The sequence below is a fragment of the Haematobia irritans genome, chromosome 5, assembly GCF_050003625.1.
Source record: "Haematobia irritans isolate KBUSLIRL chromosome 5, ASM5000362v1, whole genome shotgun sequence".
Classification (NCBI taxonomy): Eukaryota; Metazoa; Arthropoda; class Insecta; order Diptera; family Muscidae; genus Haematobia; species Haematobia irritans.
Window position 1 is genome coordinate 174,673,766 of NC_134401.1, and position 13,825 is coordinate 174,687,590.

The 13,825-nt window shown below is 32.1% G+C and overlaps 1 protein-coding gene across 1 annotated transcript; it reads left to right on the forward strand.

Annotated features, from left to right (window-relative positions):
• The first annotated feature begins 11,279 nt into the window (after window positions 1-11,279).
• LOC142240181 (uncharacterized) lies at window positions 11,280-13,543 on the forward strand. Its single transcript, XM_075311881.1, has 2 exons — window positions 11,280-12,957; window positions 13,398-13,543. The coding sequence occupies exons 1-2, from the start codon at window positions 11,280-11,282 to the stop codon at window positions 13,541-13,543; spliced, it is 1,824 nt and encodes a 607-aa protein (XP_075167996.1).
• Window positions 13,544-13,825: the final 282 nt, after the last annotated feature.

The following is a 13,825-nucleotide window of genomic DNA, read 5'->3' on the forward strand; positions in this document are numbered from 1 at the left end:
TTGCGTGTATTATTTAAAATAATTAAAATAGGATGTGTGCAGTATAGAATATAAGCGATAATAAAACTAAATTCGCAATTTAATTTAGCCAAGTATTAATGTGAATGAGGAAAACGATTCGTAGTTTGACCATAACTGATGGTTAATTTTAATATGGAATGTTGTAAAACGTTACCATTAACCATTTTAACACCCACTATAGGTTTTTACGACTAATTTGCAAATATTTTCGTAATTAAAGATGCTTTGTGAAGACTTAGGAACTAAAGTTAAAGCACATATTTTATGGGCTCATTCATTTAGTGGAAGGTCACAATGTGGTCAAACTTAATTTTTGGTATTTTTTTATGGCCACATAAAAACTCTAAGAAATGCGTTGACAGAAGTCATACTCTTTTTGGAATTTCTGTATCGCAGTCATCATCATGTGACGCATATGCAAATCAGAGGCAGGGATTGCTTAGCCCGCCCCAAGATTTCTTAACGGATTTCGAATTAGTTGTCATTGTGGTTCAATTGTGACCTAATAGACATAATTGCCAAACTAACCACTCTAACATCTCCGGATGGATAGATGGTGCAAATGTTCAGGCTATTATACAATGATCGCTGGACACCAGTTTTGGAAAACCATTGTAAGAAATGTTTAAATTTGTAAGTAAACAAAAATTCCACAATGCTAGGGACAAAAACAAATAAACAAAATTATTAATAACGGAGACATTAACCAACAATAGAGACCAATAAACGAAATTGAATTGTCTCATACGAGACTTTTGTTGCTTATAAAGCCATGTTTCCATAGATCGAACGCTCAATAGATAGGGATTTAGATTTCGTTGTCATATCCACTAAGTCATCAGCCAGACCATTGTTTTCGGCACCTGCTTCGGAGCACTGAGGGGGCCAAATCTTAATTATGCAAATGCCTCCTAATCCATGGTTGCATAATAGGCCCATCGAGCCAATGACAATCAGATCGATGGTGGGGTTTTATTGTTATTTTTATCTGTGACCTCCTCCCACCATTCACCACTAATGCTTAGTGCTGAAGCCAATAGAGCACTCAAAAGCGGAATTGCCCGCTGATGCCAAAGTATGATTAAGTTTGTTTTGTATATTTTCCGACACATCAATATTGACCAATTAAAAACTGAAACCATCACTCCGAACTCTAGGTCATTTTGATTAGAATAAAATAAATGGATTGGGTGCCATGTTTAAACACTTGTGCGAAAACATACATTAACATTAAATTATTAGGTTCTGCCGCGAATTTTGGGAAGTTGTTTTTTAATTTATACTCTATGGAGAGAAGTCTATAGAGAGAAGTTCACCACTGGGTGAGACACCGTGCTATAAAAGGGTGCTGTAAAAAGGAAGTCCCTTGTGACTCAGCACCAGTGTTGCCAGTATTTTTCTGGCTCTTGTCCCAAAATTATGATATTTTCGTCCCCAAAAATCCCCAATTTAAACTTAAATTCCTCACAAAAATCCCCAATACACTTTTGACAAGTTTTTTGAAAAAAAAAAACAAATAAAGCAAATGGCCCTGTTGTAGAAAATCAGCAATACTTTAAAAATTTTGTCAAATCCAGCAAGCTGCAATAAGATCAAGATTTCGAACCACAACACCAAGAGACTGATGATCGTCTTCCAAATGCTGGAGATATGAAAGTGGGATTTCGGTCACCTTGTATTTATGAACGAAAATTTACTTCTAAATATTCAAGTGGTAAAATTGGGCGGTAACACCCCAGCAAAAAAATTTGGAAGTTCTTCCAAAGGCACAACTTTAAAAGCACTCCCAATGATGTTCTTTATTCTAACTACACAGGAAGTTCTTTTAATTCAATTTTTTTAGAACTTGGGTTTTTCATACTTTTAATGGATAATTTTAAACTTTTTTGTTTCAAATAGGTGAAAAACAGAGAAAGAATTCATAAAATGGTACAAATCATTTAAATTTTGTCGACCAAAATGCTAAATCCAACTAAAAAAATTGTGCATTTTTTTAAATATTTGAGGTCAAACGTTTCCGACAAGCGTTAGAATCCATTAAAAATTGTAAAAAATTATAAAAATTATTTATTTGATAAACTATCACAGAATTTTTTAATTTACATCTAAAACATTGAATTCGGATCACACCTAAAGAAGTGATGTAAAGGCTGTTGAAATGGAGGACTTCCGTCCTATGACAAGCCCATGTTAAATTCATCGCTTCTGCGTCAATTTTGCACCACTTCCGGATCCAAAAAGAACATTTTCATTACTTTTTTTGCGACGCTTGCCAAAGTTGGTAGAATTCTACCACAAATGGTCGATTTTTTATTGTTTGATAGATTGGTAGTATTTTTGATGTTTTGGTACATTTTGTAAAGTGGTATTACATACATTTTCTAAAGAAATAAACTTCTGACAAAATTTTCTATATAGAAATACAATTTGACATACACATACATACTACACACAAATAAAATGTTGACAAAATTCCCTATAGAAATAAAATTTTGACAAAATATTCTATGGCAATAAAATTTTGAAAAAATTTTCTATAGAAATAAATTTTGACAAAATTTTCTATAGAAATAAAATTTTAACAAAATTTTCTATAGAAATAAAATTTTGAGAAAATTTTCTATAGAAATTAAATTTTGACAAAAATTTCCACATAGGAATAAAATTTTGACAAAATTTTCTAGATAGGAATAAAATTTTCTATAGAAATAAAAATTTGTTAAAAAAGATTATATCGATTTCTCGAAAAAATCCCCAAATTTATGGAAATTCCCCAACAAATCCCCAAGTCCCCAACTCAGAAATTTCGTCATCATTCACGAAAAAATATCCCCAATTTGGAGAAAAAAACCCAATAATGGCAACAACTTAATCACGCAAGAGTTTTGATTTTCATTTGAAAGTTACATTTTGAGTGTGTGTAAGAGTGAATAAAATAAGTAAAAAATGGAGAAAATGGTTAAATTTGGGTGGAATATGTCTCGTATGTAATTTCCATAAGAATTTGACTTATAAGACCCAAAGTGAATCATCTCCCCCCGCCAGATCGATACTAACGACTATGGAAATTCGAATCAGTCAGCGATGAAACATGTGTATGGTCAGGCTTGTGTAGATTGGTTTCTGACATTTTCTTTTCAATAACTTAATAGTATCAATTCTCTTCATCTTCTCGAAAAAATATTATAATAATAAAATATATAATTTGGACCTTAAACAGCCTGCATTTATATCAGACTAACATAAAAATAAAAAAATCCTTCGTCATTTACATTAATTGAATTGTTTGCGTAAACGAAATAGGGAGCGTGATCTATGTGATTCATGTGAATGCGATTAAAATCTTGGACATGCTTAACACAATTTCATTTTCAAACCACCATCAATTTTACTAATATTTCTATCGGAAATCTTTTTCAGTACAACCTAATAACTTATCTTCTCATCCATGTATCATTTAAAACATTCATATCCATTTACTTTTTGTCTATAGCCCCTAAGTGATTGATTATTAAATATTTTTCATCTTGTTTATTGAAATAAATTTGTACACTGATGTTTGAATTGAATCAATATCTAGCATCGAATGTCATTTGATACGCTCAATATTATTTTGTCACTTTTTTGTCAAACCGTATAATTTCATAAATCAATGTGAATCACTTCAGATGAATTCAGTTCAACAAAAGAACTATTTTATATGTATGATAAAATAATTAATTGAATATTTTATTCTTTTTATGGGGGAAATGTCAAGGATATATTATAGGTTTATATAAAAAGTTTAATTTTACCCTACATGAGTTTTTAATTGCATTTGCTTCAATCGCGGAAATTACAATATCAATAACTGATGTTTAATTGGTTTAACAAACATAATCGTCTTTTATTGCCAGGTTATATATCACACAAAAGTAAGGAAGAAAACAAAACCGATACTGTAAAACCCAGTACATTCTGTGAAGTCTCTTTTACAGGGAAATGGATCAGCCCCAGGACCGATACATGACTAGTCCCTAGTGTGTATGGACCAGTCCCAGTTCTGGTCAAAACGCCCTAGCAAAAAAATTGGAAGTTGTTCCACAAACATTTCTTTTAAAGTGCATCCCAGAATTCCCCATCGATTTTTTTCAACTTCCGATGCAGTCCTTTTGGACAAGTCCACAAACATTTCTTCATAATCGCATCTTGGGATCCCCCAACAATTTTTTTCTACTTCCGATGCAGTCCTTTTGGACAAGTATTAGAAAGTACACAATTAGGCTATTTTAAGTGCAAATTATTGTTTTGGGCAATTAAATTTCACAAAAAAAAAAGAAAATTAATAAAAAGTAAAAAAAAAGAAAATTAATAAAAAATTACAAAAATCGAATATTAATAAAAAAGTTAAAAAAAAATAAATTTCATCCCCGGAGCCGTTTGACTTTCTCGCTTCCATTGAAGTTCTTTTGAGAAGGGTTTGCAAATTACGAGAATTTTTAATTTTTTTTTGTTGATTTTCAATGGAAAAAATATATTTATACGAACATATATGCCGAAAATAACAAATATGAAGACGAATATAACATAAAATAATAATTTTTTTGAAAAATATTTGATAAAAAATTGCCGCTGGTGAGATTTGAACCTGCGTTTCTTATTTTTTCTTTCATATTAATAATGAACATCTCGAGAAGCAGTTATAATGTTATTCCTTGGTGTCGTATTAGGATCATATCACAAACATTTGAATTGACGTTTCGACGCTTTGTGTTCAATGGCGTTTATGGCTGAGTGCGCTAAGACGTTCGGTTATGGTGCCAACAAACCCAGGTTCAACCCTTGGTCGGAGCGAAAAAGTTTTCAAATTGCAAAATTTAGATAATAAGAAAATAACAGCGTAATAAAAAATATGGATGAAAAAAAGTGAAATTGGGTGAAAAAGATTTTTTTTCGCTTTTTAAATTTCTTCATTCAAATGAACTTCCAGGACACAACTTCCAACGCAATGCAAAGGATCCAAAAAGGGAGTACTTCCGTTCTATGAAAAACCCATGTAAAATTAATTGGAGATGATCCAAATTTGCACTACTTCCGGATCACAGATTGGGGATCCAAACTATTTTTTTTTCGAAGCTCTGTCTTTGTTGGGGTATGGAAGGGACCGGTCACTTTAATATGGGTTTTTCATTGGCTCATTCCAAAGGACACGTCCTGGGACGACTTAGTGGGGTTGCCTCATAGACTAGTCTGGGACAAACTATACACCAGAAAGGAAAACATTTGGAATACATCAAACAATAGATTATTCTGATAATTCTTTTTCAGAAAATATGTAGATTCAATAAAATTTTAAAATCAAAAGTGTATACAAACTGAAGCACTGGTACCAGTCCGGTGATAGGTCCGTTAGTAGCAATTTGCACAAATTTCCTGTTGGGAAGTTTTGTGTTACTAAATCTTCTTCCCTTCTAATGGACATTAATGGGTTAATTGATTAATGCTTGTTTAACAAATTAATTGCATAAATTTACTTAATCCTATGGGTGACATTTTTTGTTGCTGGTTAATATAAAAATTTCAAAGTTAAAAAAAACTCCATCGACAAGATTTTTGGATTGTATGTTAGACTACAACATTCTAATTCATGAACAATTTGTATTCTTAGAATGCAAATATTAAAAATAAATTGAAGATCCAATGAATTCAAGCTTACGCACTGCAAAATTAAAAAAAAAATGTTTCTCAACGTTGCCGTTATGCTGCAATGTTTTTGTTTTGACGGTGGATGGCAGTCATTGATGTGAACTCTGCCACACTGTGGTAAATTTCCCATTACCAGTGGGTTAATATTGAAATGCAGTCACATGTCGAAAGAATAAGACACATCAAGGTTACCACAACAGTTCAGTGGACCAGACACATCTTCATCAATATGTACAAGGCAAGTGTCTTCTTGACTGGTAAAATAGATGAAGTTTTGCTCTAGCCGTTGAGCATTTGATAAAAGAGAAAGGAAACCCATAGACAATCGAGAGTCTACGATGAGTTCATAAACTGGGGGGTATAGCAACTACAGGCAATCGAAATATAAATTACCGATCATCTAGATGGTGATGCTGCATATTTGAATGTTGTCTCATCTTGAATGTGCTGTCTATGAGTTTTGGCTTGCAACATATTTGTAATTGCAACATTTGTTATTCCAATTCCAAACATCCATGAATGTTACATTCGCTCTGGTGGTTAGATAAAAATGAATGAATGTCATAAGATAGAAAAGTATTTGATGCTTTTGATGTGTTCTAAATAGAATAGCGTGAAACTATTATAAATGCCCTTGGAAGTTGTAGGCTGATATATTCGAATTGAACAGAGTTTTTTTTGCAAAGTGTAAGCAGAACAACAAATAAGTATGAGCTAAACAAAGAATGAATTATAGAGAGGTACCCTAATTGTAAACTTATATACTCATCAATATGCACCTAATTCCAAAGAATCGGGCATCATTGATTCCAAGCCAAAAAAGCGGAGAATTAAAGACAGCATAAATCTAGGACACAGTTCTCTTTAATATTGAGTTTTGCGTACTTGTACGCTCACAAAAAATCGCTTCTGTAACATATACTCCCAAACATATTTTGCTTCAAGCATATACATTTTTGGGTATTGCCCAAACATTTATATGTTTGATCTCTTGCCCAAACATTTATATGTTTGATCTCTTCCAATATATAATATGTTTGAAAGCATATTGGTCTAATCAATATATGTTTGGGTAGTCTAAGTTCCAAACATTTTGTATTTTTGCATCCAAATTCAATAATGTTGTCTTCCAAAAAACAATATGTTATTATGTGACCATATAATATGCTTGGAAGCATTTTGCACCCAAAAATATTATATGCTTAAAAAAAATTCTCCAAAACAATATTGTGCTCAAAATTTTATTTATTTATTTATATATTTACAATCATAATGAATTATGAAAATAAACAGGTAATATAGGTGCTAACAACATAGGTTTTCGACCTGAATGCTCAAAATTTTGTTTCTGCCCAATTGTATATTCCCCGACATCTTTCTCACTTCCACGAGATTTTTTAGTTCTTAGCACCTTTTTCTGTAATACAAACATTGTAGAAGAAATTAATCAATTTTATGATTTTTTTTATTTTAATTTTACCTTTTGCCGGACGGGGACTCGAACAGCGGACCACACAGTTTGTAAGGATCAAAGAAGTAGCTGATCAATTGCCCAAGGAAAAATAAAATGTTAATTTTGTAATAACAAGCAACAACCACCAACGTAATTCAATATCGCTCCCTGTTAAATAGCGCTCCAAGCTACTAAACACATATATGTTAATAGGCTATTTCTAAATTAATATATGTTTGCATTCAAGCATATTATATTTACAAACATTTTATGTCCCAAACATAATATGTTCTAACATATTAACATATATGTCCCAAACATGTTATGCTAGTTTATGAACATTATATGCTTGCACTCAAAAATATTGTGTTTAAAAATTTGTGTTCCAAACATATAATGTTTATAGCCAAACATATGAAAAACAGTCTTTTTCAACCGTGTGATTATGGGAAACAAATTTATTTGTTTTTTCTTTTCAGTTTTTTTTTAATCTGATATCAATGTCCTTTAAATCGTGCTAACAACAATTTTGATTTCAAAATCCAGACTCGATTTCAAGTAGAAATTATCCTATGTTTCAAGTAAAAACGTCTTCAAAACAAAGTTTTAAAAAATATCTCTTTCTTTTAACGTTTTTTATTGTAGTCCAGATGAAAAAAGTTTTCAGAAGTATTAAAGCCAAGTTGACCTTAGTAAAACGAACATTTCTTTCATGTTCAGGTAACCAATTTTAAGTCGAATCAATTAACTGTAAGGACAAACCGACTTCATTACAAAGTTTATTGACAAAATTCGTATTCGTATTTTAAGGCCTTGGAATCTTTGGCCTCATGACAATATTTTTTTAGTGTGGATTTAAATTGTAGGGTAAGGTTTTGGGTGGGTATATGAAAAGCTTTGTACAATGAGGCGATTGGGATAAAATCAAATTACACTCAAAAAAAGTGAACCCTCTATTTCACTATAGCCAATTTAACATTATTTTAGTTAATGGAATTATTATGTTTGGAGAAAGTTTCCGTTTGCGTACTTTAGTTAAATGAACTAAAAAACGGGAAAAAGATTATATACAAATTTATATATAATGAATTCGTACTTCTCACAAAATATTTAATTATATCTTTAAATTTGTACATTTTACAATAAATGCGCCCATCTTGAACTTCGTATGGCACTAAAGAAATTCAACTTCAATTTTTTTGTTCAAACTACAAAATTTTCTTTAACAAGTGAAAAAATTAATTATGTGTAATACATTTTCTTGAATTTGTTGAAAAATATTTACTTATTTTTGTGATATTGGTGTGAGGTTAGGGCTTGTAATACTGTTTAGCAAAAATTCTATAAAAATAATCTAAATTTTCTAAAATTAATCAAAAATTTTCTTAATGGTGGGTTCAATGTATTTTCAGTGTAATATGATTTTATAAGTTTTACTATTTTAAAGGATAAACAAATGGCAAGAAAACATAATCCCCATGTTCCGATATTCGAAGTCGCAAGAATTTATTTTTTTATTTTTCTTATAACCAAACGTTCGAGATACACTGGCAACTCTTTACAGTAATAGGATCTTATCAGGATGGTTTTTAGCACATGGGTGGGTAAATTTGAAGAAAACCTCAATTCTTAAACGAAGTTTATCTTCAAAGTTGAATATATTCTGAATACCGTGTTATTTCGGTTTCAGTTTATCTTGGATGTTGGGTAAGCTCTACCAATTGATCTTGAAGTTCACTGGCCGAGCCTATTGATAGGTGATTGCATTTGAAAACGTTGCATAATTTTGTATAACGTTTTAACTGTGCCTCGGATGCTCACATTAAAGAGATCACCTTTGATGTTCGGGTAAGTGAGGCAATGTAACATTCGATGTGCAAATCATCTAAGGTAACTCACAGCAAGATACATTCAATCGATAATACACAATTATTTTGTTTTTCAGGTGAAATAAATGGAAATAAAACTCTGACTTACAGCTGACCTCCACTTCATTCGGAGGATGATAGTAAGAAGCGTTTGCATGGATGGATAGATGATGTCAGTCATATGAAATAGAAGTAATAGTCTCTGCTTTTCCATGAAATGTAATTATCGATAGCAATCATCTGTTGTCGTTAAACTCCTAGTATTGGGGGCATGGGTTAAGGCCATTGGAGGAGACGTTGATAATTTGAACTTTTGATATGAACATGATTTTCAAATGAAATGTGTCTGCTGTTGTTTTTTGAATTTAACTAAATGGACCAAAGTGTTTTAATGAAGGAAGTTTTGATTTATGTTTAATGGAAACGATCGGGAAATACACACCATGAGGCATTATTCGAACAATTGATGTAACCGAAGAGGAAGATATGAACACCCATTGCATTGACGAGTGAAGATTAAAAATGATTCACAAGTTGTATTGTCGTCAACACCATTAAAATTGCTCAATTACTCAAAAAGAGGAAAAATAATACCTTTGGCTAGCACATCTTTAATAGGTGATAGTTGCCTTGGCAAGCACCATCAGTCATTGCTTTTAATTGTTTTCCAACATTTGTCAACATTATATTGTCAACCATTTGGTTATCTGTCATGTGCCAGAGGTGAGGTTTTATTATCGACTATCAGTCACTCAATCACAAATACAAAATAAAATCGGTGATGATCCCAAAAAAAGATGTATATTGCCTCCAGAAAAGTGTACAATTTGTCTGGATCTGGGGCATTCGTAAACAATTGCCAATGGAGTCTTTTTTGCCAAAAATAATAAACTGATGTAAATGAAATTATCTGTTAACATCTACTAAATATTTTAATTAGAAATTGTATCTTTTGGATGAAGTAACTTAATGGGATGGAATATGGAGAATGACTTTTATTACTCTTTAAAATGTAAATGGTTTAATATTCCAAGGACTTTTTTGCTACCGCAACTCTCAAAGGTTTGGTGGGTATTGATATAATACTTTAGTATACCCAGATAAGGAATATGATCTCCTCAAATATGTTTCAAGAGCAAAATGTTATTTTTGGACCAAAATTTGAACATGTTACATACATGTTTGTCGCAACCATGTTATTTTCTCGGAAATTTATGTATCTGATTTTGGCAACCATGTATATGATTGGGGAGAAAACAACATTTTTGTGACAAATATGTTCCATGTTCCCTGTCCAAAAATAACATTTTGCTCTTGTAATATGTTTGGGATGATTATATTCCTTCTCTACCTGTATTCAATATTTTGACCACTTATCTGTTTGGTAGCTATTTGCTTGTATTTTACTAATAAAAGGACTTCTCGTCAAAAAATATGACTATTGTTATTTCGAATTTTTTATATACTCTCGGATTATATGCGTGCGAGACATACATAAGCTTACCAAATCTCACAACAAACAACTTTACTGCATGCTTCAGTGTCTGCGATAGGACATAGAATTTTGAGGATAACTTTGCATGAAAAAATGATGAGGAATATGTATGTATTTTATGTATTAAATACATAAAAGAAAAAGGTCTTTGTTGCGTGTGTTTCATTAAATTAAAATGAATTAATAAATTGTATTAAACTCAATATCGTTTTCGTATTATTTCGTAGTACCCCACTGTTTGTACATCAATACCTTTAATACCTCTTAAGTATTATTTTCAATACCATATTGGTATTTTAATAATACCGTATGGTACTTTCATGCTTTGCGTACCGTCTGCACCGTTCGGTATTGATATTGTACCATACGGGGTTGGCTAACTATCAATAACGTACGGTATATTTGATCCCGTAATAATTTTTCTATGGGTAATACAAAAAAATACAAAAAGAAAATAGGGCTAATTAAGCCTTCTTGAAAAGCGAAACATTTTACAATTGTTCTTCCATTATCGGCAATAGTTTGAATGCATTTGCTCACCAGATAATCTCAATTATATGGTCTCCATGTATTGTGGTATAGGAATCATTGAATGGGGTAAACACATGTTTTACAAGTGGTAAACTGTTCGACATCTTGTTTTGGTTAATTTTTAATGAGGGGCAATGAAATGAGGTAGGATAACTGTAGCTATACTTGGCTAGTTGAATCAGAATTTAAAGTCTAGTGTAGGACGAAGTACATTTATAGTAGAGCAATGGAAAACTCAAAGACTTCTCGGATGGTACTGGTATTGATCGCATATCTTTTGGTGGATATTGGAATGGGAGATATTAACGAGAATATAAAAAGCAACGAACTTACTCGATTACAGGGGGATATTTTGAAGCAGATGAGGAACATCAAGACTCTATTAAATTATGAATATATTATCATATGGCGGAATAAAGAATCTACTATGTCCAAAATTGGTTGTTGCTTCATAGATGATTTTATCCAAAGGATTGAATATCTACCTTTTATGATATTTGATAATGAAAGATCTGATGGAGATGAAATAATGAGTACCATACATTCCAAGAATGCGATTATGTTAAGCAGTTGGGCCAATGGGGCCAGTGTGTCTACCATCAAATTGACTGAGGTCGTACTGGGTCATTTAATTTGGGTCGATAACGATATGGAAGCGGCCAATGTTTGCCATCATTTTAAAGATGATATACAATTGAATAAGTTCATTATTGGAAGGAGTTTCATAAGCAACGATACACTTTACACTTGCAACATGACCAAGCTTATGACCATAGATTCTTCCACAATTAGGAAGCTACATCGTTATGGAATCAAAGATTTGCAAGGGTCGCAGATAGTGACGGAATCTGACCAATTGTTGCCACGTTCCATGTTGTATTATGATAAAGAGGGCAATCTACAGCTTGAAGGTTTGATGGGTAATTGTGTTGCAACTTTTGCTAAGAGATATAAGGCTACGCTATTTATAATCCCACCTCTGAAATTGGGACACACGCTGTACTATCAAGAGTTGGTGAATAAAACATCTGAAGGCCTTCTTGATATTTCAGCTAGCTTAGCTCCATATGAAAATAGCACAGAAAAATTGAGAAATGTTCATTATTCGTATCCTTTGGAGCTATTGGACTTGTGTTTTATGATACCATTGCCACGTCTAATGGCTGCCAATAAAATTTTCATGTATATCATCGATAAATATGTCATTGTGGTCATTCCAATACTGGTCTTTGCATACGGCTTGCTATTCACAATAGCAACACATCGGACAGCGAAAGGTCTCTCATTGGTCAATATACTGCTGAATGATAAGAGTATTCGAGTTCTTTTGGGTCAATCATTCGTTATGCCCAGGAAACCCAGCCTTTTTATGCAGTACATATCATTCCTCTTCTGTTACACCAGCATGATTATGTACACCACTTATGAGGCTTATCTACAGTCAAATCTAATACATCCACCTTTGGAACAAAGAGTCCAAACCTATAATGATATGAGGAAAGTAGGTTTAAAAGTAGCCACCAGTGTCCTCGGGCGGGACATGATCGAGTCTTCTCTTTATATCGAATACAGAGATCTTTTGGTTCCTCAAATATCTTATGATGCATTTATGAAATTACGCGATTCCATGGATACACGTTATGCCTACCCTGTGACTCATTCTCGGTGGAAAGTGTTTAGTGAGCAACAGCGTTTATTTCGTAGAAAATTATTTTACTATTCCGAAAACCAATGCATAAGAAGACAAACATTATTTGGAATTCCAATGCAACAAAAACTACCTTACAAAACGCTATTCGATCAGCACATAATGAACCTATGGGAAACGGGATTTATTCAATACTGGGTAGAAAATAGTTTCTACACCATGGTTCGCCTGAACTATTCCAAATTTGAGGATCTAAGTACCCCAGAGATATATGCTGACGCCATTGAACTGAATGATTTGAAATTGATATGGACTTGTTTTGCATGTCTTATGACGCTGTCATCATTGGTGTTTTTGGGGGAATTGTTGGTATTCTACAGAATTTCTAATAGATATTTTGATTTTCATTCCTAATATATTTATATGTGTTCTGTGATTACATGGGATGAACAAAATTAAGAGATACAAGCTATTACCAGGAGAAACGAGGAGAAATTATTGACTATGATGAAATTGAACTACAACTTTGTTCAATAAGAAATTCACATATTAAATTTATTCCCTTTTGGTTTGTATTATATATGTACGTAAATAATTGAACAATAGTATTACCTTATTGCGTTATAACTGTCTCTCTCATTCTCTTTTTCTCTTTCTTTTTGTTATTACTATTGTATTATAACATTTATTGCTTAGTAGTAACAACAAAAATACACAAGTTGGATGTTCTCATTTACATAGTGTATTTTATTACAACAACAACATCTATGAGAGCTATTTTATTTGTACTCTTTATCACTACCGTTAATTATGTTAAAAAATCAATTGCCTTGAATTTGTAGTGATGAAATGTGATTATTCTGTTCTGCTCGTTTGATCAATAAAGGTATTCAAACTTATGCCTCTTCTTGTTACTGGGGGGAAATACCGACGGGGAAATATATATAACATAAAACAATACAGATTTTTAACATAAAGTAGAGCACGGATCCCTCTTTACAGTTTATACACTGAAAGAAGTGTTTTCATTTCGGAGGAACGAAATTTTAGTCAAGTTTTTTTCGATTTTAAAAAAGTTTACTTAATCGTAAATAAAAAAATAGAGACGTTCGTTGAATCGCTTG